The 25,304-nt window shown below is 36.8% G+C and overlaps 1 protein-coding gene across 7 annotated transcripts in view; it reads left to right on the top strand.

The window, feature by feature from the left end:
• LOC129281354 (protein transport protein Sec31A-like) overlaps window positions 1-21,518 on the top strand; it is a 61,160-nt gene extending 39,642 nt beyond the window's left edge. The window contains exons 12-23 of one of the 7 annotated variants that reach the window (XM_064113522.1): window positions 68-209; window positions 838-1,016; window positions 3,641-3,767; window positions 4,625-4,773; window positions 5,383-5,553; window positions 5,913-6,032; window positions 7,899-8,465; window positions 9,043-9,189; window positions 13,362-13,397; window positions 16,079-16,210; window positions 16,567-16,638; window positions 17,362-21,518. In XM_064113522.1, the coding sequence (XP_063969592.1) occupies window positions 68-209; window positions 838-1,016; window positions 3,641-3,767; window positions 4,625-4,773; window positions 5,383-5,553; window positions 5,913-6,032; window positions 7,899-8,465; window positions 9,043-9,189; window positions 13,362-13,397; window positions 16,079-16,210; window positions 16,567-16,638; window positions 17,362-17,541 (2,022 nt within the window). In that variant the 3' untranslated portion in view covers window positions 17,542-21,518. Of the gene's footprint in view, window positions 1-67; window positions 210-837; window positions 1,017-3,640; window positions 3,768-4,624; window positions 4,774-5,382; window positions 5,554-5,912; window positions 6,033-7,841; window positions 8,466-9,042; window positions 9,202-13,361; window positions 13,398-16,078; window positions 16,211-16,566; window positions 16,639-17,361 lie in introns of all 7 variants that reach the window. The other 6 variants (XM_064113521.1, XM_064113518.1, XM_064113525.1 and 3 more) reach the window with 6 other exon arrangements.
• The last annotated feature ends 3,786 nt before the right edge of the window (window positions 21,519-25,304 follow it).

Below are 25,304 nucleotides of genomic sequence, written 5' to 3'. Positions count from 1 at the left end.
AGTTGAGCATTTATTAAAACTTGAGACGAGCTTCAATCACCGTTTATGTGTTTATTTTTCCAACCAGACACCAAATGACATGTATGGGGATGGCGACGGCGCAGCAGCCTTCGATGCCATCGTAGCAGCAGGTCCAGTAGAGGTAGAGAATAGAGGGAAAGAAGATGTCGGAAGGTCAGCATCACCGTTCACGATATCGCAAGAAGATGGTGAGTAGGCCTATATCCGGGTAGCCTTTCACCAACGGTTTTCCAGTGGTTATCAGTTGCAAATGTTAATCTGCTAAAATACTTGCATCTGATTGGTCTAGAGCAGATTTAATTATAGAAGATGCGTCATGAAGCAATCCTTAGGGCCTTTATGAAACTTGTCTTGAATGGAATTGTACAACATAATGCTTAACGATGACAGCACTGACCTTAGTGCGATGAAAACAAAGTATAAGAAACACAATAAAATAATGTCAGAAACAGCACGGAAAATTTCAGAAAGAATCGTAAAGTTCCAGATAATGAAATGGGTAAACTCGATTATCACGACGTTCAGCACAAATTATGAATGCGATGTTTGTGTATTATGCATTGTAGGCATGCCAAAACGCTGTGCTTCTGTACGGGTCGCCAGTGCATTGTTTTCGTCGTCGGTCAATTGCTAGGGCTCGAGATTAAAAATGCCCAGATGTTCGCCCCAGCCTGTAAGCTAAAAGGCAATTTGATTAGTAGGCAGTGAATTTATCATAATATTCTAGCATTTGAAATGTTTTTTTTTAATCACTCGAGACCTTCTTCATCTTACCTCTGACAATCGTTCCTTTTCACTTCCCTCTTGTGCTGCCAGACACCAATGGTCTTGTCAGTCAAGCCGTCATCACAGGCAAATTTGAGATCGCCGTTGAGCTGTGTATCCATGACAACCGCATGGCTGATGCAATCCTCCTTGCCATCGCAGGGGGTCCGGAACTCTTAGCGAAGACGCAGCGAAAATATTTTCAGAAGACCAAGAGCAATATTTCCAGGGTGAGTACATGGAAGTTATGTCGTGAGAGGCAGTATTGTTGCTGGGCTGTTGAAACATTCTTACAAAAGATAAGAAAATGCTGTATATCAAGAATATGGCAATACTGACAACCTCATGTTGTTTGAAAAGTGCTTCCTGGAGCTGCCAAGTAGTACGGATTTTCCGTATTTAGTACTGAAAAATGAGAAGAATACTGATGGTTTCATACAAAATACAGATTTTCTAAAGTTTCAGTTTTATGTGTTGTCCTATGGTATTTCTTTGCAAATACTTATTTCCTCACCAAAATACTGATTTTCAGCTTTAAAAATACTGGAATGTTCTTGTCAGGTTGGCAGCTCTGGTTTCCTTATTCCTGTAGAGAAGTCTTTCCAGGCTGAAGAAGGTTGCTACTTATGTTCATAAGTCTAGCTTATTCTTAGCTGTTAAATTTGTAAATTTTGAAATGCCCCAGGGCCCGTTTCATAAAGCTGTTCGTAAGTCACGAATGGTTTTACGCACGACTGGTGATCCTTTTTTTTGTGTTACATGATTTATCCTTATAAAACTGATTTAGCGCCTAAGAACAGGTTCCATTCGTAACTTTACGAAGAACTTTATGAAACACCCCCAGATTCTATATGTCTCTAGACAGATAAGCAGTTAGTTCATGAGTATCTGTAGTGTGGAGTAGTCACATTTGCTGCATATTTATGATAAAGTTTAGTTCTAGTTGTGAATTTGAATAATGGAGGAAAGTGTTTGTGAAAGACCGTCTTTTAATGCACCTGGAATTAGTTTATAATAATAAAATAATAATGTAGGATTTATATAGCGCACGTATCCACCTTGTTAGGTTCTCAAGGAGCTCCTACATTACCTTGGCTAAGCTAGTCTACCGATTCCGGTGCTCACAGCTTTTTGAGGAATTACTTCCTACTTTATGATGTAAATTCTTATTGTTCGGTTCGAAGAGTCAGTTGTCTAAAATAACTGTTACATCTATTAACATTGCAGGTCATAATATTGCCGTATCTCAAGCTTGTCGTAATCTTGGCGTGTTCCTCGATTCAAGCATGACTATGTCTTCTCATATTCAACATGTTTGCAAATCTGTCCGTTACCAGTTACGTAACCTTGGTTTCATATAAATACCTGACCCGTAGTGCCACAGAGAAGATTGTACATGCTTTAATATCATCTAGACTTGATTTTGGCAATGCCCTACTGTTCAACCTTCCCAAATCTCAATTAACATGTTTACAGAAACTTCAGAATGCTGCTGCTCGTATAATATCATTGAGTACCAAATCTAGCCACATCACCCCTGTACTTAAAGATCTGCACTGGTTGCAAATTAGTGATCGTGTAATATTCAAAATTCTTTTGCTTGTTTATCACTGTGTTCACGGCACCGCTCCACAGAACAATATCACTCTCATTAATAGATATACCCCTTCTCGATCTTTACGGTCCCAAAACTCAGGATTTCTGTTTGTTCCCAAATGTACATCAAAATGGGGGGATAGGGCTTTCATACATGCGGGTCCTTCACTCTGGAACTCTCTTCCTCTTGTTATCCGTGACACCAAGTCTGTAGAATTATTTAAAAAAAAACTGAAAACATACTTGTACAATGCTGCATACACATGATTAACCAATATTATTTTTCACCTCTATATATGCTATTTTTTCTCACTCTTTTCACTTTTTCACCTGTGCGCCTTGAGCATTATATTTTTAATGGATTTGGCGCCTTATTAATTGCATCTATTATTATTATTATTATTATTAAATTAGTTATGGAAAACTAAACAAGTGTGATATCAAGGCTGCTAGTGCTCAGTTGAGCATTGTCTTTTCGTCGAACCCCTTCTTATTTACACCATTATAGAAACAAGTCTGGTGGGTGTTTCATACAGCCGTTCGTTAGTTATGAATGACTTTGCATGTGACTGAGCACCTAAGAACAGGGCCCCGTCTTACTAATGGGGCGTTGCAAGAAACTTGCGATCGATTGCAAGTCAATGATAGGTCAAAAAATCAATTGAAAGTCCCGCATTTCATTGCAAATTGCATTGACTTAAAATTGATCTATCACTTGTAAACTTGCATCTAAAATTTGCAATTGATTGCAAATATTTTCCTGCAACACCTCAATAGAGTTACAATTGATCCAATCAATCGTAAGTGTATGAAATCCATCCGTGTCATTTTCTACAGGAAATTTGCAAGATGTCCTTTGTTAACAAAGGCGAACACACCAAATTGTCTAGAAAACAATGAATGTATAAATATACATCATATCTAGAATTTTTTTTTGAACAAACAGGCATTTTAGATGTGGCCGTTGCTGGCTTTCGATAGTTGAGGTTGATCAGATCAATCGTATGAAACGCCCACCAGGGCCCCGTAACACGAAGGTCAGCGATTAATCGCTAATTTGAAAGAACAATTCTGATTGGTTCCTAGTCAGTCTACTGAGCGTAACGCGCATGCAAGGATAATCGTGATAGGCCAATTCATTTAGCGATTAATTGCTAACCTTTGTGTTACGGGGCCCTGGCTTATTATACTTAATGTTGAAGATTTTCCTTATAATCAACTGTCATTCTCATGTAACTTCTCCTTCACTCCTTCACAGTTAATATCGTCAATCGTCACGAAAGATGTCCGTGATCTGGTACAGAATACAGAGCTGGAGAACTGGAAAGAAGCCCTCACCGCTCTGCTGACGTACAGCCAACCTAAAGAATTCTCAACGTTATGTGGTAAGCGTCTCACTCTCATGAATCTACATTTTGTTCATTTATCTAAATTTTATATTTCGGGGAAAATTTTCTACCTCCAACTATGTTGCTAATGTAAAGAGTACAGACGTGATGGCATCACAATATTTTTTAAATTTGAATTTCAGCATTTTTTTATACCATACCTCTATGGGGCATGATAAAAAAAACCCACAACCCAAATTTGGTGGTTCGGTCCATGGGGGCCCATAGATATGACCTCATAATACATTGATTTCAATGGGGCTAATTATGTATTCATGAGGTCATATCTTGGGCGCCCATGAACCAATTCCCACCAAATTTGGGTTGTGGAGGTATATCATCAAGCTCAACCAAAATATGGTTTCAAAAAAGGTAAAATACAAAAAAAAAATTGATGACATCTTACTTCGGTACTCTAATCTCTGGATCCTGACTGAGCATGTACGCATGCACCACCACCAATCATATCATGAGGATCCACTTTTTCATTTTATAATACGTACTATTGCATTGTGTCCATGCAGATATCCTTAGTTACAGTCAGAGTGTAATGGTGAATTAGCTGCTCAAGCCTGTTCATGCTTCATCTTAAAGTGTACATCTGGTTAATAATATTGACTATTGCATTTTCTCCTAACACTAACAGATATACTTTGTCAGAGGTTTGAGACTGGGTGTAATGGTAAATTAGGAGCTCAGGCCCGTTTATGCTACATCTGAAATGGTGCACCTGGTTTATAATATCTACTATTGCATTATCTCCATACAGATATCCTTGGTCACATAACCAATGAACAGATTTGAAAGTTTACTGTCTGGTTGATAATATATGCTATTGCCTTGTCTTCATACAGATATACTTGGTCAGAGGTTAGAGACTGAGGGTAATGGTAAATTAGCAGCTCAGGCCTGTTTATGCTACATCTGTTCCGGTAACGTAGACAAGCTGGTCTCGTGCTGGGCTCAAGTCAATCATGCCGCTACGTCCCCCATGTCACTACAGGTAAGAAACAAAATTCATCCTCTTTGCTACTCCAACAACAAGTTAATTTGAATGGACTAAGAAAAGGAAATCAGCATTGCACTGAACATCTCATGAAAATCGGATATAAACTCCAAAGTTGCAACATTTTTGCTTATTTTTCACAAAAATAGAAGATGCGCATGATACTGCTCTATGTTTATTGCAGGGAAAAAATTACACGGGGGCTCGGAGCGAAATTGTCCCCGAAATGCCCTACAGAGCCCTGGAAAACTAAAAAAAGAGCCCGTAAAATTCACATAGGGTCCAATGTAAACTTTAATACAATGTGGCAAATTTGGTCTGGTGAGCTTAAAAGTAGCCCTGGGAAAAAAAGAATTAATTTTTTCCCTGGTTTATTGTTTGCAACATCAAATTTATCAATTTTTTTCTTCCATTATTGTAGAACTCTAGCCTGATTCTCCATAGAACATGCTACATCATCGTTCTTCAGTTTATTGTGAATAAATTAAGAGCTTTGTAATCACAAAAGCTAGGAAAGTTGGAATGTTTGATAATACACAATACTATTTGCTTGGCCATTGGTATTCGTTTGACCTTTGACATTTGTTTGACCTTTGACTTTTACAGGACCTTGTTGAGAAGGTTGTGACCCTTCGGAAGGCCATTGAGCTGAAGGTCGGCTACGCCCCAGAGATCTCATCACCCATCTTAGCCAACAGATTGACAGAATACGCTCATCTATTAGCATCGCAAGGCAACCTGAACACTGCCATGAACTACCTAGGACAATCACATGAGGTTTGTTGATCAATTCTTTCCTTCATTTATGTTATGAATAGTCTGTATACGACTCACTCTATATTATTTACCGGTGTGTTGGCTCAGTTGGTAGAGCGTCCATCTCACAACAGGGAGGTTGGGAGTTCAAACCCCGGCCGCGTCAAACCAAAAGACATATAGAATATGGGAGTTTCTGCTACCCTGTTTGGTGTTCAACAATTACAGGGACAGAGCCCCGTCGATCTGGTGCCTGCTTCAAATCTTGCAAATCTTTTGAGACCTAATTCCAAATTCTCTTAAGCACTTTGGAATATATACTATATTACCTTTTTTAAGATAAATTCTAAATATCTCTATCTCTCTCTCTCTCTCTGTAGGCTAAGATTTTAGAATTGAAGGACAGGTTACACAAAGCACAGAGCGGAGACAGCAGAACCCAATCGCCATGGAAACAAGTCAACGTTCCTTCACAGCCAGCCCAACAGCCTCAGAATCTTGTAAGTAATATGATTACTCAAAATTTTCTTTTGCTTGCACCCCTTTAGCCCTAATTAAACTGGGCTATTTCAGACCAGAATATACTGGGGGGGGGGTCAATTTGACCCCCTCCCTTCAGACCTCGGCTGCTAATCATGTGTTCGCCGCAAAAATTTGCACAAACGTAGAGCAGGATATAAACTACAAGACTGTATAGAAAAAATAATAATAGGTTGATTCACTTCAATGTTTAGTGTGCATCTTGGTCAAAGGGAAGCAATGCAATCTGGGCCCCGTCTTAACAAAGAGTTGCGTTTGATTCAATCAACCACAACTATGGAAAGCCAGCAACGTCAACATCTAAAATGCATGCTTGGTCAAAATATTTTCTTGATATGATGTATACTCATGCATTCATTGTTATCTTGACAATTCAGTGTGCTCCTCTTTGTTTGCAAAGGACAGTGCACTAATTTCCTGTAGGAGAAATTATGACAATGGTGGATTTCCATATAGTTGAGGTAAATCGGATCGATTGCAACTCTTTGTAAGATAGGGCCCAGTTCTCTAGAGAATGAGTGTATCTCTGTAAAGGTCACAAAATTGGGTTTTTTAGTTCAGTTGGAAGACAGTGAGAGTTGCATGTGTCTCATGTTTGACCCTGTTTCTAATGAAACCAGGGCTCTGTACAACAAAGGTTTCTAATCAATCGCTAAATACCAGTGACCATTCAAGATCATTATTGCATGCGTACTCTGTTTAAAATACTGACCGGGAACCAATCAGTGCGGTTCTTTCATATTTGCAATTCATAGCAAACCTTTGTGTTAAGGAGCCCAGCTATCCCCAGTACAAAGCCTACAGTACAGTAGTGATTAATTAATTAATGAATAGGTTCAAAGGGGAAGTTCACCCTGACAAAAAAGTTTATTGTAAAAATAGAAGGAAAAATAATAAAAAAATACTGGTGAAGGTTTGAGGAAAATCCATCAAAGATTAAGAAAGTTGTTAAAATGTTAGTTTTTTTATTTGTGAAGTCATAGACAAGCTGCTTTACGTAATATAAAAAGCCTTAATTTTTTATTGTTCAAGATGACTATTTTTTTTTTCAGGGGTACTGAAAGTGCAGTAAAATTCATTTTTACTTTTTTGAGAAAATGACATTTTCATTGATTTTTAAAAATTAAATTAAATTCACAATACATGGAAAGATACTCGTATATGACATCACAAATCAAACAACCAAACTTCTAATAACTTTTTAAATCTATGATGGATTTTTCTCAAACCTTCACCAATATTTTTTCTACTATATTTACATTAAACTTTTTGTCAGGGTGAACTTCCCTTTAATGGGTTACATGTGGATGTCAGTATCAACTTATTGATGGGAAATTCTTTTTCCCACCCAAGTACCACATAGTGGGGAACTTCCATAAGTTTATTCCCAGTTCTGGCCATGTGCTATTTAGTATCGGTATCGAATAGATCGTTATCGACCTTCTCATTTTCTTTTGACATCTGCATACCTTTCAATCTGGCTAAGACCAGGGGCCCATTTCATAAAGAGTTACAATTGTTGTAACTTCGCCATTACGGCAAATACCATGGTTACCTTGATTTCTTTTTGGCTTGTAAAATCACTATTGATATGTCGAAATAGCATGTGAAGAATTTTGTCATTCATATGTTTAGTAGTCTGGCTGTAAGTAGGGCAGAGTCCTAAAATACTTCCAAAGATATTAAAAAAAACCAAAAAAATGTGACACATGCACTTTCTTTAAATGAGTTGCCTTGGCGGGCTCGCTGTCTCATCCAACTTTCTCCAGGGGGTGAATTCCTTCCAAACAACAACAGTGTCGAGCAGTTCCTTCTACAATTCACAGGTTACCTCTAGACTTCAAGGAAACACCTACCAACCCCAGGGACAACCACAGCATCCACAACAGCCACAGCCGAATGTCAACCAGGCAACGTATGCTTCCACTCAGGCAACAGCTGCAACATCAGCCACCACCACCACCACTTCGCAGTCGAATATGAGAATGAAGGCAGGTGGTCCTAGGCAGTATCCGTCGTACCCTCAGACGGGCATGCAGCAGTATTACTCAAGAGAGGCTCCAGGTATGAACAACCCCGGTGAGGTTGGTCAACAGCCAGGGTTCCAGACGCAAGGGTTTGGCCAAACACAACCTTACACCAACCCTCAGACTAGCACGGCGCCAGCACCCCAACCTGGTGGCTTCTACAATCCAATGGACTACGGTACGCAGAATCCGGCGGTCTCCCAGCCCGTGGCCACACCAGGTCTCGGTGGATACCAACAGCCTCAACCAACAGTATCCTCTGCCCCTAGCCAGTATGCACCTGTTCCTACATCGAGTCATTCCACGCTGGAAAGCAATGACCCAAAGAAGGCGTGGAACGATCCTCCACTCCTTAAACCTAAAGCAGTAAGTCATTTCCTCACTTGTAATCCCAACTGGAATGGACAAATTCAGAGTCTGAGATGGCACATGAAATGCATTTGGCTCTTAATTTGAATAAAAAGTGTTCAATGATATTGTGTGGTTTTCTCATAGCATTGGTTCACAGTTAACCCTGGGCTAAGTTAGACCACACTGTTATGGAATGCCACTTGCCAACTCATCAGATGCAAATTATTTCAATCATGCTCACCCCCCCCCCCCCGATTAACATTTCCGCAATAAATGTGTAATATGAGAGTTTCTCATCGCATTGTTTCATGCCTATAATCTTTGGAATCTCACACTTTTTTTACGCCATTTTGTGATGCCCGGTTACAGAGTTCCAAAATTAGGCAACATTCTCTAAATGCACATCAGACCCCAAAATTGTTCAAAAACATGATTTGAGTAACATATTCAGTGCTGATTTTGTTTCTAGCCATACCTTGCCCCGCAGAGGAAATTCAACCAGGCTACAAACAACCCATGGTCTATCAACAACCAGAGCAACTTCAACAATGCACTTAATCCTAACCCTATTTCTGTGTTTCCTCCCCACCAGCAACCCACTGCCTACGTACCCCCGCAGCCCATTACCGCCCCTATCATGGGCGTCCCCGCAGAGGAACCTCAACCTGGCTACCAACAACCGACTGGCTATCAACAACAACAACCACCTCAACAATACAATCAACAACAGAACCAGCAGGTACAACAAGAAGTGAGTGGTTACCATGGTATACTAACACATGCGTGGGGGCGTCGTGGTCTAGTGGTTACGACTCTCGTCTTTCAATCAGAGGGACGTGAGTTAAAATTCCAGCCATGGCATGTTTTCCTTCAGCAAGAAATTCACCCACATTATGCTGAATGGGTACCCGGTAGGATTTAATCATTGAATGCTTTAAGGCCTATATGGTGGCTTAGCTACAGCCGGGGTAATAATATAATACCAAGTATCATGCACAGTAGAGTATTTGCAATTATAGTAGCTCCGCTATATAAATGGACCATATTATTATTATTATTAAATGCGAGCTTGACCTAACAACTAATAGCCATTATACATGGATATTCCAATAGCAGTTCGTCGTGTCGTTGCAGGAACGCCCTTCGCACCACACTTCCGCGCACCTCATCGATGCAGAAATGCCCTTGCGCAATGCCCTTATGCGAACTACTAAGGGCGTTTCTGCGTGCATCCAATGCACATAAGTGGTGCGAAGGGCGTTCCTGTACCGACACGATGAGTCGGTCCCGTTTCTTATTTTTATCTGCACACTTGGTGATATGGCAATTATTGCGAAATTTGGTCTAGTTGTATATTATACTAGTGGTATTAGATCAAATGGTTAATTAAAAGAAGTGGGTTTAGCCAAACTGGAATTTGACAAATGTTTCCATTCTCCAATTATGTCCCTTGTAAACTTTGCTGCTTTTACTAATCACTTTGCATGTGGTTTTAACTTGCATTCTGAATAGATGTTTTCTGTATTGAGAAGCAACTAATTTTCAAGTTCTTTATTTAACAATGTATTACTAATATCAATATTATATTAATGCTGTATTTACCCTTGTCTGATAGTGCTATTCTCGATATCACTCATGCTATTTTAACCCTAAATAGACTGGGCTATTTCGACGCCTAAGAAGACTGGGGGGGGGGGGCTGATTCAGCCCCCCCTTATGATCTCGGCCGTCGATTGCGCGATCGCGACGAAAATTGGCACGCGCATTACCCATGGCATTATCTACAAAACTATAATATCAAATTCTGCAAAAAATCTCATTGCTCAGTATGCTAATTTATGCGTAAAATTATAAGTTAGCTCTAATTAATAAAATAATGCCCCTAAAATGCTAATTTTCGTTTCACATACTCTAAATAGGCATCTGATCAAATTTATTTTTGTTTAATTTCAACATCACATTTATTTTTCTTATTTATTCTATTGTTCTCTAAATTTCTTATGTATTTCTCTGTTTTTCGACTTTTTGTTTTTTATTGTTTTTTCAATGGAAATTGTCGGGGACTTTATTTTGACCATAAACAAGATAAATTACTTGATTTTAAGCAGTAGAAGTAAAAATAATGATACATTTTATGAATTTTGGCTAAAACAATATTTGCATTGGATTTGTAAAAAAATTCACGTTTTTGAGTAATTTTGGGTCTGCATGCACTTACGAAATGTTGCGTAATTTCGAAACCGCGTATCCGGGGGTCACAATTTTGGTCTCAAAAGTTGCGTGAGACTTGAAAGTAAAAAGTCATTGAGCGACGCGGTCAAAAAATTTAGAGCAGCGGATTTATCGCGAAAAATGTCGAGGGGGGGTTGAATCAGCCCCCCTCCCAGTCTTCTAGGGTTAAAAAGCAGACTCAATTAAAAAAATTAACTTCAGTTTGCTTTTTTTTTAAATATATATATTTATATCCATTTGTACTTCATTTGCAAACTAACACAGTTCTTTGCTTAATTTCAAATTTGTATGCATTTAATTAATAGCATGTTCCTTTCCAATCTTAAACCCTTACAATTCTTATTTCCATTTACAGCCCCAGTACCTATATTCGCCTTATGGAATGGTATTTTTATTAAATTCTTTTCTTCCAGTCATGATTCATTCTCAATCAGCTTTTAATTTTGCTGCATACACTAAAAAGAAAAGTAAAATGCAGAAAACCAGCAAAATAAATCACTATGATGGCAGTTGATCTTGATCTAAATTATTGCTCATGGCCCGAGTTTTGCTTTAATTACAGACACAGTGTACATAGAATTATTTGTACACTGTACATTGAAGACACTGTAAAATGAGTGGATGAACTATGCTGGTAGTCAAACAATTGTAACCTGGCTTTCATAAAATCTAATGAATTATAAATCACATGAAAGTATAGCCTTCGTTTTTTACCAAGTTGGAAATTGTGATCAGTCATGCGTGAATGATTGCAAATTCATTGAGTGTGATAATGCATATTTTCATACCTTTAGGTGACCATTGAAGCGTAAATCGCGATGCTTCAATGATCATGACTTATTTCTTATTTTTTTCTGAGAGATGAGATGATATGCTTTCATTTCATATAATTCTCTTCATCTGTTTTGTTGTCTCACCTGCATATCAGAGTGAGACTATAGGCGCCGCTTTTCCGACGGCGACGGCGGCGGCGGCGTCAACACCAAATCTTAACCTGAGGTTAAGTTTTTGAAATGACAGCATAACTTAGAAAGTATATGGACCTAGTTCATGAAACTTGGCCATAAGGTTAATCAAGTATTACTGAACATCCTGCCTGAGTTTCATGTCACATGACCAAGGTCAAAGGTCATTTAGGGTCAATGAACTTAGACCATGTTGGGGGAATCAACATCAAAATCTTAACCTAAGGTTCAGTTTTTGAAATGTCATCATAAATTAGAAAATATATGGACCTAGTTCATGAAACTTATACATAAGGTTAATCAAGTATCACTGAACATCATGTGCGAGTTTCAGGTCACATGATCAAGGTCAAAGGTCATGTAAGGTCAAAGAACTTTGGCCACGTTGGGGGTATTTGTTGAATTGCCATCATATCTCTATAAGTGTATTGGTCTAATTCATAAAACGTGGAAATACGAGTAACCAAGTATCACTGAACATCTTGTGCGAGTTATAGTAGTTTTCAAAATCAGCACTGCTGCTATATTGAATCGCGTGATGCAGGTGAGACGGCCAGAGGCATTCCACTTGTTTATTTTGATATGAAATAAATATGAAAAAATTATCTAATTAAACTTCTGTATAAAAGTCAAAGAGGCAACAGCAGTCAGATATCAATTCATTAAAAATAGTTTGCAAAATGCGTAATACCGACTGAAATATAAGGAATCGTATATCAAATGAAAGCATATCATCTCTTCTCTCAGAAAAATAGGACATAAATCGTGATGCACGCTATGCTTCAATAATAACAGCAAGGTCTCAAAATTGTATTGCATATTATGATTCCTAATCATTCATGCATGACCGATCGCAATTGGCAACTAGGTGCAAAACAAAGGCTGTACTTCCCTCTTTCCTTTGTTATATAATAATTCATTTTATTTTTAAATGATTATGATAGCAAAAATAGGAAATTTTTGGCTCTAACATAGTTCATCTTCTCATTTTGCATTGTTAAATGTAGTGTACAAATAGTTCTTGGAGACACTATACGTATGAAGCTTTCACCTGAATTTCAGTCACATCAAATATCACAAATGGCTCTCTTTTTTTTCATAGGTCGTATGTACATGTATATGTAGTATAAAACTTGAAAAAATTGGCCTAAACTTTCATTATTAAAACTGGATGCAAAACTATTTCTATAATCCTTGTCATCAAATGCTTTTTCAAAGTATAAACTAACAATGAAACATGAATTGGTCTTGTCTCATTATTACATGATAATAATGAGAGTAATAATAATGCTATGCATTGTTGCATAGATCAGAGTTGCTGTATGATTCATACACAGTATCCTGCTTTGCATATTCTTTTTAATTTAATGCTATCTAAAAACATCTAAGATATCAGTCCATTCCTAATTCACATAATTAGAATTGCTTACCCTGCTAAAACAATTTACTTTGGCAATCTTAAAGGACAAGTCCATCCCAACAAAAAATTTATTTGAAGAAAAATCCAACAAGCATAACACTGAAAATTTAATCTAATTGGATGTAAAATAAGAAATTTCAGGGTTATTCTAGTTTGATTTTCTCTCATTTATTCAAATACACCATTTGCATTGGTGGACTTGACCTTTAACATTGAATCTTAACACAATATGATATTCATGTATGCTCCATTTGATATTTTATCTTCCATGTTTTATCCCGTCACTACTAACAGCAATATGTCCAGCAAGAGCTTCATGCCCCCCAAGATGTGAGTTTATAATGCATGCTAACATTACACTTGATAAAGGGGCAGGTTTCACAAGATTATCCTAAGCCTAACTCTAGCCTAACTTTATGTTATGGTGGTTTTGTGAAATTTGCCAAAGCTTGACAAATTCAATTCCATACTACCATTACATGACAGGGGATATTCAAATTCTTAGGATATGATTTATTTTTATGGCTAATTTGATCACATACGTAACAAGTTTTCAAATTGGCAACAAGACCTTTACTGATGCATATTTAATGCGTCAAGTCGTAATGACAATATACATCATAGACACTTGTCAGAAAGTTGGCATTTGTGAACTTTGAACACTAAGGCCCGTATTCCGAAGTCGGGTTTAACTTAGACCATGGTCGAACTCTGTGCTAAAATGATGGGAAGCCAAACGTTTCAAAATTTTCTTTACAGTGAACGCTTCTCATGTTTACTGTGCTCTTTACTAATTCTTTAATGGTGAAGACAACTGTCATACTTATCCTTCCCAGGCATTTAATAATGTTTTGGGAGTCAAATGAGCTGATACATTGAACCTCTACTGTTATAGATTTATGTAACAACTGGCTTTCCATAGTAATTAAACCACAACTTAAAATCAGAGTTTGAATTAAACCCAACTTCAGAATACGGGCCTTAGAGTCTGGACTTAGAGACTTCTTTCTAACTTCATACTAAGATTTGGACTCAATTTCAATTACTCGACAAAAGAAATCATAAACATTCATCACGAAATGGTTAAAGTCTTTTTCATTCATGCACTTAACATGCTGCAAATTATGTGATTAAAAAAAATTGTAATTCAAGCTGTTCCCATTGGAACTGGGACTTGGGCTCGATGGTCCAGGACTTGTTACACAGATTCCAGGACTTGAAATCATACCTTTGGACTGTGGTACCTTTCGATGTACAGACCCGACCTTGACCTCTGATTCCGACGATGAGGACTTGAGAACAGTTCTATTAAAAAAAAAAATCTCTTTTTAAACTGGTCTCTAATAGCTCTCTTATACACTCTTTACATTCAGTTTACTGACTCTCCCAAACCATATGTGGTAGTGGATTGTAATACCGAACACTTTTCATAAATTCAATCATGTCCAAACAATATTCTCATAAAATTCATCAATCTTTCACCATAAGAACACAAATACCTACAAAATGTAATTATGTAAACTTTTTGCAAAGACCAGTTTCTTTTTTATGATATCAGCTTCCAAACGCACCCCTCTCGCATGTGAAATATTTTGGTCATTTGAAAATGGTATCGCATTACCGAACGTGTGTTTTCTGAGGGAAAAGTTGAGAAAACAAAGGCGCTGATGAGCTACTTTTATAAGGTTTTATTATTTTGATAATATAAAGACTTTGGAAATATTTTTGGACCATTTTTCATCATCTTTCTTATGGAAGAATGTTGTGAAGTTTTAAGCGTACTGAAATGATTTTCTGATGTGTTAATACGCGCGTTCGGTAATACAAGGCCGGTTGGTAATACAATCACTCACTATATACTACACATACCTTCACCCTCGGACTATTCATTTTGCTTTGCACTCTTGCTTGCTATTATTATTCCATGGCTCCTTTTTGCAAAGAGTTGCAATATAGATTTAAATAAAATTGTGATTGATCTAAAATTGGGTATAAAAGAGATGGGAATTGAGATCATTCGCAATATTTGCTTAATTTGAACCCATTGCAACTCTTTGTAAGATGGGGTCCAGTACTATCTACCAGGCTAGGCAAGTTTCTATTACCTAGCACCACAATTTTGGGGTTGAAAGGGCTAAGGAGTTACTTAGTTCTACTAGGATTAATTCCAACCTGGGGGCCGTTTCATAAAGCTGTTCGTAAGTTAAGAGCGACTTTAAGAACGACTAGTGAACCTTTCTTATGCACTGAACCATCGCCAATGAACATTTTGGTGTATACCATTTAACACAAGAAAGGATCACCAGTCGTTCTTAAAGTCGCTCTTAACTTACGAACAGCTTTATGAAACACCCACCTGAGTCTTAATAATAATGGTATGGGAATGAGCAAAATTTGGCAGCGAGAAAAGCCTGTGTAAGTTACCATGCTTGACTGATCAGCATGTTGCCAATTTAATGGTATTTAAAGATTATATACAGGCCTGCCAACTACTCCTTTTTAAAAGGAGTTACTCTTTTATTTTGGGAAACGTTTGATATACATTATATCATATAGGGAAAGAAAACTCCCTTTTTGTCCATATATTATGTACAGTCATCTATGGGAAAAATGCTGTGACTCCTATTTTGTTAATGAATCACTCCTATTTTGTATTTTTACAGGTTGGTAGGTCTGTATATACTCATTGTGCAATCATAGCATCGATCACCATTTATTTTTAAGGAAAGAAAAGCTTGCTGTATGTGCAGCAAATTTAGCTCTTTGTGTTTCTACATTGAAAAGCGGCATGGCATTTCCTGGCTGTACTCTAATAAAAAAAAAAGTAAATGATAACCAAAGTGTTTTTTTGTCATGAAAGAAAATCAGAGCTTGAACCATTAACAATATTGAACTTGAATTGACTTACATATTTTTGCTTTTAAAAACATCGTGAAACTATGTTAAGAATGAATTCATGAACATACATGGTCACATTGACAATATAACCCGTATTGTTATTTTTTTCCCAGAATGCACCTGTCAAGACAGCCCAGTCAGCACCAGAGAAACCCAAGTCCCCGCTACCGGCCGAACACCAATTCCTCTGTGATACGTTCAATGCTCTTGCACAAAGATGCGGGGCTTCCCCTTCCGTTAATGCTGTAAGTTTCTATAAATATCTCTTGCATTGGTATAGATCACCAGCATGGATATTCTGTGTAGCATGAGCATGAGGGTATTGTGATGAGGAGGGGGGGGGGGGGGGCAGATAGCCTCATTCTTTTTCTCAATTTAAGAACAATAATAAAGACTTCCATGACCCATACATCTCTTTTGAATACTCTTCTTCTTCACATTTTTTATCTGTTTCCCCTTCTCTTTTTGCCTTTTTAACCCCCTTTTTTTCATTATTTAAAAATCAAAGGCGTGGGGATAGCGCCCCAGCCCCCCTCCTGTACAATCGCTCCTGATAATATAGATAAATGTTTTCATCGTTATTGTATTTTTCAATTTGCAGCAAATGAAGCGGAAACTAGAGGATGTTCACAGAAAGTTGGAAGTTTTATATGACAAGCTGAGGGAAGGAACGGTAAGTTACATCTCTCTTGTCTCTTGTCTTGTTAAAGGGGAAGTTCACCCTGACAAATAGTTTGTTGTAACAAAAAAAGGCAGAAAAAATAATTTAAAAATATTGGTGAAGGTTTGAGGAAAATCCATCAGGGATTAAGAAAGTTATTATAATTTTTAGTGTTTGATTTGTGTCATATACGAGCAGCTGCCCCATATGTTATGTAATATAAAATGCATAAATTTCAATTTTTCAATGATTTATGATGACTTTTTTTTTCTTTTAAGGGATGGGTTGAAATGGTATGTCTATTGATATACTGAAGGTACAATAAAACCATGTTCAATTTTCTTAGAAAATGACATTTCATTGATTTTTTTACCATACGATAAGTAGGGAAAATGCTCGCATATGACGTCACAAATCAAATAATTAAAACTGTAATATCTTTTTTATTCTTTGATGGATTTTCCTCAAACCTGCACCAATATTTTAAATTATTTTTTCTGCTACGTTTATAATAAACTTTGTGTCTGGGTGAACTCGAAATATGGAAGCCAGTGAAAACAAAAAATTGTAAGGTATAGCCCTATATCTTTCATTTTCTTAATTGCTCTATTCCAGGCCTTCCAGTCTGTAGGGTCCATGTAAATAAAATCAGGCATTTTGACATTTTTGCATAGTATTCCTCAATTGTTTATTTGATTAATTCTATTTTACAATTATGTTGTTCCAATTCTACAGCTCTCAGCGATGATCCTCCAAGGTCTCCACGAGATCGCCCACGACATCGGGACGTACAACTACCAACACGGCCTGGGAGTCCACACGCGACTGGTTACCAGCGGGAACTTCTCCGAAATCAGTGCCTTCATGCCCGGCCTCAAGGTCCTCATGCAGCTGGCCACGCAGCTTAGAGTATGAAGCACCGCGCGCTCCGTTCAGACGTGATGCGGAAAATGGCAGCAGAGAATCCGGGGGGTGTTTTACAAAGAGTTGGTTTGACCTGTAAGAGTCATGCTTAAATGCCAACACGCACATGTTTTTTAACGTGTGCTGTAATCTGAATGATGGGTACGTGGTAGTGAGCTTCCCATACACATGGTCTAGGCATCCATCGTCTTACATAGAGTTACGATTGATCCGATCAACCTCAAGTATGTGGAAATCCATCAATGTCATTATTCAGTCTCCAGGAAATCTGCACAATGTCCTTTGTAAACAAAGATAAGCACACTGAATTTTCAAGAAAACTATGAATTTATGAATGGACATTATATCTAAAACATATGTTGAACAAACATGCTTTTTAGATGATGATGTTGCTGGCTTTCCATAGTTGTGGTTGATTGGATCAATCGTAATTCTCTGTAAGACGGGGCCCTAACCTATGAGGTGATGCATTATGTACCGCACGCAACTGAAATTTTAAGTTACACTTGAATCTTTGTGAAACGCCCTCCTGATGAGGTAGACATGTCACACTTGTGTTTTTCATAACCTATCTCACTCGGAAACTGATTTCACAGAGTCCTAAGAACTATCAAAGTTACCTTGTTATATCAAGGGCCTCTGATGTAAAACAGATGCGATCAATATTGATGATCGATTGTAACGTGTACATGGTTGTTGCCATTGACTTACAGTTGGGATTGATTTTTGCATTTGATTGTATTGTTTATGTAACAGGGCCCCGGTTAATAAAGAAAAAGCAACAATAGTTAAATGTAGAGAGCCGAATATAGCGAGCAGAGTATTTGATGCAGTTGAACCTAATTTGATAAGGTCAGTAAGCCAGCAGGACCATCACATCACCTTGTTATATAACGATCATTATGTTATGTCAGAAGCGGAATATCTTGTTATATTACATAGGTTATGTAGATTCGAATCAGTGATAGGTCAATACGTCATCACGTGACCATAGCTGCGAGGATCGCATTTGTTATATTCTAGGTTTTGACGTCACCTCAGGGAATATACTGCGTTGTATTGTCAATTGCGGCGTTATATTCACTAAGGTGACGTCACTCGCTGCATACAAGTTGCGTAACAAGGCAGTTTATTTGATGTACGTGCTAATGTTAACGCGTCGATTGCATGAAGAACGCGCTTGATGTATTTAAAAAAAAAAAAATCTATTATGACGTAGATGGATCAGAGCTGTAGCAAGAATTTCGGGTTTTGAACCAGATGATGAATGCAATTTCTGATGGCGAATCCACATAGACTATATGATATAACAGATATTGCCTGGTCTATCGTTTTAATAAATAACATTTCATCTCCCCTCCGAAGCTATATTTTTCCCTCGGGATAATATTTTCCCTCAGCGCTGCGCGCTTCGGGCAAAACATAATCCCTTGGGAAAAATATAACTCTGTCGGGGAGAGGAAATGTTATATTCAAACTCTAGGTAGGCAATATCTGTATAATATCTGATAATGGAAACACAATGCCTTGTTATATTGGGTAACAGAAGCAACATGTCTTTTTACATCGGGTACTGGAAGCGGAATATCTTTTTACATCTCCTAATGGAAGTGGAATTTCTTGTCATATGGAGTTATGGAAGTGGAATATCTTGTTAAATTAAGTAATGGAAACAGAATATCTTGTTATTTTGGTTTATAGAATCAGAATGTCAAAAGCTTGGAAGAGCAGTGAATGCACATTCGACACAGGTTTGAAGATGTCGTTTTACCATTGTGTATGAACAAGCCCATTGAGTGCTTACCTGACACAGTGATATGAGCTGTTGATAAGGTACACTGTGTTCATGTTAGGTACTTAAAACGTAATGCCAGTCACATCGCCGAAACTGACTCCAGACCGACCAAGCTATTAATTCTTTTCCATTGACTTACATCGTGACTTGTATAAATCAATTGATTACATAACCCTTGATGTACTCTATCTTTCATGCTAGAATTCGGTTTTACAAACGTATCATTAACAGTAGCTCTGTTATCAGTTTTATCTTGAAATTACGAGTGTGACCTTGTTCAGCAACTAGTATTAATGACAGAGTTATCATCGATTGTAGGCATTACGTCGCAGAGACTTGGAAAGTGTAGCATGCTTTGGCTTCAAGATCTTGGTACAAGAACGGCAAATCCTTTGAACATCTACATCTGACCCCCTATATCTTGGCCTTTCCGGAAAGTTGTTATCTCAATTTTCTAATTATGAAAATATGCAGTTCTCTGAAGTGGTAATGACTTGAGCAGCAAAAACATGAAGTTATTTTATGGAACTGCCGAAGGTAAAACTCAAACAGTTACATTGTTTGCATGCCTATTGTTTGGACATGTGCGAGAGTTAATTAAGAGAAAACTTTATGTTGACGGAGCAATATGATAGTTGATAGCAAAGGGTTATTTTAACATCAATATTTGAGTGGTGGGAAACGCTATTTAATGGTAGATTTATGTGTTTTATCATACCTATGTTACCTTATTTTTCATTAAAAGACTTCTTTTTAAACTAAGGGAAATTGTTAAAGTAATCATTAAACAATGTAGAATTATTAACAAATCGTAGGAATCCATGTTCTTGCATGTTTTTTCTGTACTTTGCCGAAGAGAGTACAAAATATTAAAAATCAATGAAAAGGAGCATGTATCAAGCTATTTTTCCTAATTATTTGTGAATGGATATTCCATTTTTGACATTGTCATATGCCAGTGTCAATCTTTTTTCTACTTAAACTTTAAAGGGACATCTTCGGGCATCAATCTGCTCTCCGGTGGAGATGATATGGTTGTTACTGTTATGAACATTTTTCTATCCTTTCGCAACAAAAAATTTGAAATTTATAAAATTCTTTCAAAACCATCTGAAACATATTGCCACTAACCCCTTTGCAACATGTTTCATCTTTATAATATTCCTTTTAATTGCATTTTTCTTGTTCGGTTTCTTTGCCCCCCCCCCCCCCCTCTTGTGTTTGAAAGGCAAATTGGTTAATGTCTACTACATTCCTGTTCAGTGCTCCACTGATTTTATCGTGCAAAAATGGGATGGCAAAACTGAACTTAGGCTATCACTGCATTCTGTCTCGTTTGTGTATGTCTTATTTATTCCATAATCCCTTACAAAATTATGATATTGTTTTGCTTCTTAAATGATCAATGTTTTAGCCATTTTATTTTATTCTTTTACTGTAGAACATCCTCACATACATTTATCTGGGAGTAGGTTTTAAACTGACAATATGCTTTGTGACATTGTTTGATTAGTCTCTCAACAAAACTATTTTAATTTAAGTGAAATGATAAAGTTAGGATGGTACATACCAAAGAGCAGCAATTACTATTAAAATCAATTACGTAATTGATGTTATCTCTTGAGACAACAGAACTGTGTTCGACTTCTGTGAGATTTGACTTACAAGAGGCAAATTAACATATCTTTGCATGATCTGAGAAATTATGTCCACTTGGCGAGTATTCGTCTTATGAAATGTCACTTCTGCAGGCTCTTCTGTAGATTGATATCATCTATTCCGAGAAGAAAGGGAGGTTTAGAAATGTCAGCTAATCAAATACATGTATGTTTGACAACTTGAAGTTTCCCAATGTAAAATCACATTTTTGTGTTGTTATGGCTGCAGTAGCTCTCTTGAATACTGTCTGCTTGTGAACTGAGTGAAAATGTATTAAATTTGCTATATTTATTTTGTTACAAAATATCAATCGGATGATTATTATTTAACTTTCTAAACTAATCCATATATTTCTTTAGAATTTTAAGAGGTTTTGTTCTTTTTTTCATTGGGAAATATATTCTGTTGGATGTCTCTTATGATTTTTCCACTAATTGATGTTTTTATGTATGTTACTTTAATTATGAAATAAGGATTTTTTTTCGTTAATTAAACCTCTCTACTTGCCATTGTATTTGAAGTATCTGCACGAATGCCATATTAAGTGGAAAGAAATTATTATGAGAATTGATATCATTTTTTAATTCCTGCCTGTTGGAATCCTTACTAAATTATATTGCATGCATGCAGTTATGAATTGCCAACATTTTAAGTTGATTGCAAAAGAGAAATAACACAGAGTCTGTAATTCACTTGTAAGATTAAAAAAAAAAAAAATTTGTGAGGGGGGGGATCATTTTCATTATCTTTATATTGACTCGCATAGTGGTAGTTTAAGTTTTTATTTTTTATGAATTAAAAACCATAAATTAATTTCATGTTTATCCCATCAGGCCTGATACGTATCGATCAAATTAGTTTGTTGGGTAGCATTGATTGTTGTAGTGTTGACAAAGGAAATTGAGGCCGGGTACAGTGTGAAATTGCAGCACAGTGAGGTCCTTCGGACCATTAATCAGACGTATCAAAGTTAAAATGGTAAAATTCCAGAACCTGGGGTCTGTTTCATAAAGACTATAACTATGGCAACTTCCATGGAACCCTTAATTGTGATTGGCTGCTGAGCCCTGTTACCATGGTAGTTGTAATTCTACATGAATTGAGCTCCTGGTTCCTTATGCTCAATTGATATTTTTTGTTTCAAACTATTTAAACAAAATTGATGGTGCAACAAAACTTTAACACTGTATTTCCATAGTATAGAATAATGATTATAGACAATAGAAATACTGTTGTGTTACAGTGATACAGGATTTATCCCCCCCCCCCTTGGGCGAAGATGATTTTAATGTTTCCATATTGAACACCATCCTCTCCAAGTCTAAGATAATGTTGTGAAATTGCAAATTTTATTGTAGTTTGAATCTCTCATCGCTGTGCATTCCATATGTAGTTTATTTATACCAGGGCCCCGTCTTACAAAGAGTTGCAATTGATCCGATCATCAATCGCAACTATGGAAAGCCAGTAATGACAACATTTAAATTACATGTTTGTTCAAAATATTTTCTAGAAATGAGTCGTATATTCATACATTCACTGTTTTCTTGACAATTCAGTATGCTTCTCTTTGTTTTCAACATTGAGCAAATTTCCAAAAGAGAAAATTATGACATTGATGGATTTCCATAGACTTGAGATTGATCGGATCAATTGTAACTCTTTGTAAGACGGGGCCCTGGAGTCCAATTTCATAATTTCTGTTATCAATGGCAATTCATAAACTGTCATTAAAAACAACGGTATTTTGGCCTTCCGATAGATTGAAAGCATAGCATCTGGCATTGATAGCACACTTTGTGAAAAGGGTTAATGAAGAATCAACTGGATTCTTGTGAAAGTTAGTGCTAATTTTGTTTAATCTGCAATTATATTTCCTCTCTGAATAAAAGGTTTTGACATGTACCATACATTGCAATTTTTCTCAACTTTTGTCACGGCTATTAAAATGCCCTATTCGCAAAGGATTTGGGATACATCTGTGATGTTACAAATCTTCGCAAGAAAAAAAATTGAATTTTGTAAATATTGTGTATTATAAGAAATATCTAGCTATGTGTTCTTAAATATTGTATGTGTCAGAGTATGAAAAAATTGTATCGAAATTCTCTTTTTAAAGATAACCGGCTTTTCAAGGTGCGACTGAATGTAGTATTATGACAATATTACATAACGGTTATGACCATTGTGTGTTTGGTTTAGCTATTGTGACAATGTTATCCTCGTTATGCATTGCAACAATATAGCGAGTTATTTGAATTTGTAGAATGTGGTACATGTATATCTTCTAATGAGAGAATGGATGTAGTAGAGGAAATGACTAGTATTTGAATCCAGTTAACTTTTCTATCAATGAAATGACATAGATGATAATGAATAAATGCTAATTGTATGGAACATGTAAATTAAGCAGTGTATATTGTTCTGTGTGTGAGTAAATAATTGAATGTTCATGTATATAAATTGAGGGAAAGTTTGTACGACAACCAGGTAGATTTGTACATTTCAGTTCCATTTCATTCCGTTTTACCCCAAGAGGCCAAACTCATGAGATATCCCTTATTGATATTTTCATGTTAAGCTGTCAGTCAAAATTTGTCTAAAATCCATAAAAGAGGAAGTTTTCTTGATAATCATGAGTTGATTCTAATAAAAACATTAAAATAATGAAATCTTCTTGGGACTTCGTGAAAATAAAAACAAATTATTGATTACCACATCAAAATAAAAAATACATTGTACAGTGGAACAATTTTTCTTTGAAATCTTGGATAGGTACCAGTAGATCATAAAAAGTAGTTGACTAGTTGGAAATGATCCTCCCAAATGTTGGTGACGAAGTGAACATAATAGATCAGCCCATGGTTGGCCTTGCTTAAAATTTCCCTCCAACAATAACAGGGGCCCGTTTCATAAAGGACTTGTAACTTTGCCATTATGGTAACTACTATGGTAACCTTGATTCTGATTGGCTGCTGAGCCCTGTTACCATGGTAGTTGCCAGAATGGCAAAGTTACAACAGTTGCAAGTCCTTTATGAAATGGGGCCTCTGGTCTATCCAGGCGGCGACTTCAACTCTGCATTTTTTTAAGTACTATGATACTGTCCCAGTTTCACCCTGTATCTTTTCATATATATCTTACATAGCGCCCTCAGGGGTTTTGCAATACAGATTGATGAGACTGCGTTATGTTATCTTCCTCACATCCTTGCTATGTAACATGAATTTAATTAAACACCCAACCCCCTTTAACTACTTTATTCACTTTTAAGTAATGTTGAATGAGCTGCTTCATTGTTACAGTCACACCAACGAAACCTACTCCAAACCAACCGATAGTATGTCATTGGAAATAATATAATAGATGTGATCGGTCTGGAGTTGGATTCGTCGGTAGAATTTTTTGGAATGATATTCAATAGATAAGATGGATTGCAGAAGAAGTTACATAACACGAAGGAGGCGGAATACCTCTTCGTCTCTTCGAAATGATACTGTCAAATCATTTTGTCATTTACAAGCAACATTCAGTCTTCTCGGACAGGTGATGTTTCAGCTTGGATCCAGTGACATCATAATTTACTCCAGGGGGCGGCGCCGCAGCTAGGGACTTCAAAAGGGGGGGGGGGGGGCAGCCGCCCAGAGAGTTTTTTAAGATATCAAAATTATGACGAAAAGTAGAGGGGAAGAAGAAGAAGAATATAAAAAATGATTGAATGATTTATTGTTATAATAAAATCTAAATTTCAGACCCTCCTTTCTCGAAGTTTATTTCACGAATTATTATTCTTGAAATTATTATTATTATTATTATTAATATTATTATTATCATCATCATCATCATAATCATCATTATTATTATTATTATCATCATTATCATTATTCTGTTTGGCGTCACCAGTGCCTGACAGGATAAAAGCGAACTGAACACTATGGCCCGTATTCTGAAGTCGGGTTTAACTTAAACTCGGGTGTAAAGTTGTGGTTTAAGTATGGATAGCCAATTGTTACATAAAGCACTAACAGTAAAGATATATTTCAGCTCATTCGACTCTCAAATCATTCATAATTGTCTAGGAAGTATAAATAGATGATTGTCTTCACCATTGAAGAATCAGGAAAGAGCACAGTAAATATAAGAAACATACAACTTAATAAAAAATTTTGACACTTTTGGCTTTCCATAATTTTAGCACAGAGTTAGACCATGGTCTAAGTTAAACCTGACTTCAGAATACGGGCCTATGACTCACAGCTCCGGCTCCTCCCGAATAAGTAGTAAAGGGGCTTTCTTTTCT

Source organism: Lytechinus pictus, chromosome 18, assembly GCF_037042905.1.
Source record: "Lytechinus pictus isolate F3 Inbred chromosome 18, Lp3.0, whole genome shotgun sequence".
NCBI classification, from domain to species: Eukaryota; Metazoa; Echinodermata; class Echinoidea; order Temnopleuroida; family Toxopneustidae; genus Lytechinus; species Lytechinus pictus.
The sequence above is the reverse complement of the archived record's forward strand: the minus strand, read 5'-3'. Positions and strand labels throughout refer to the sequence as shown.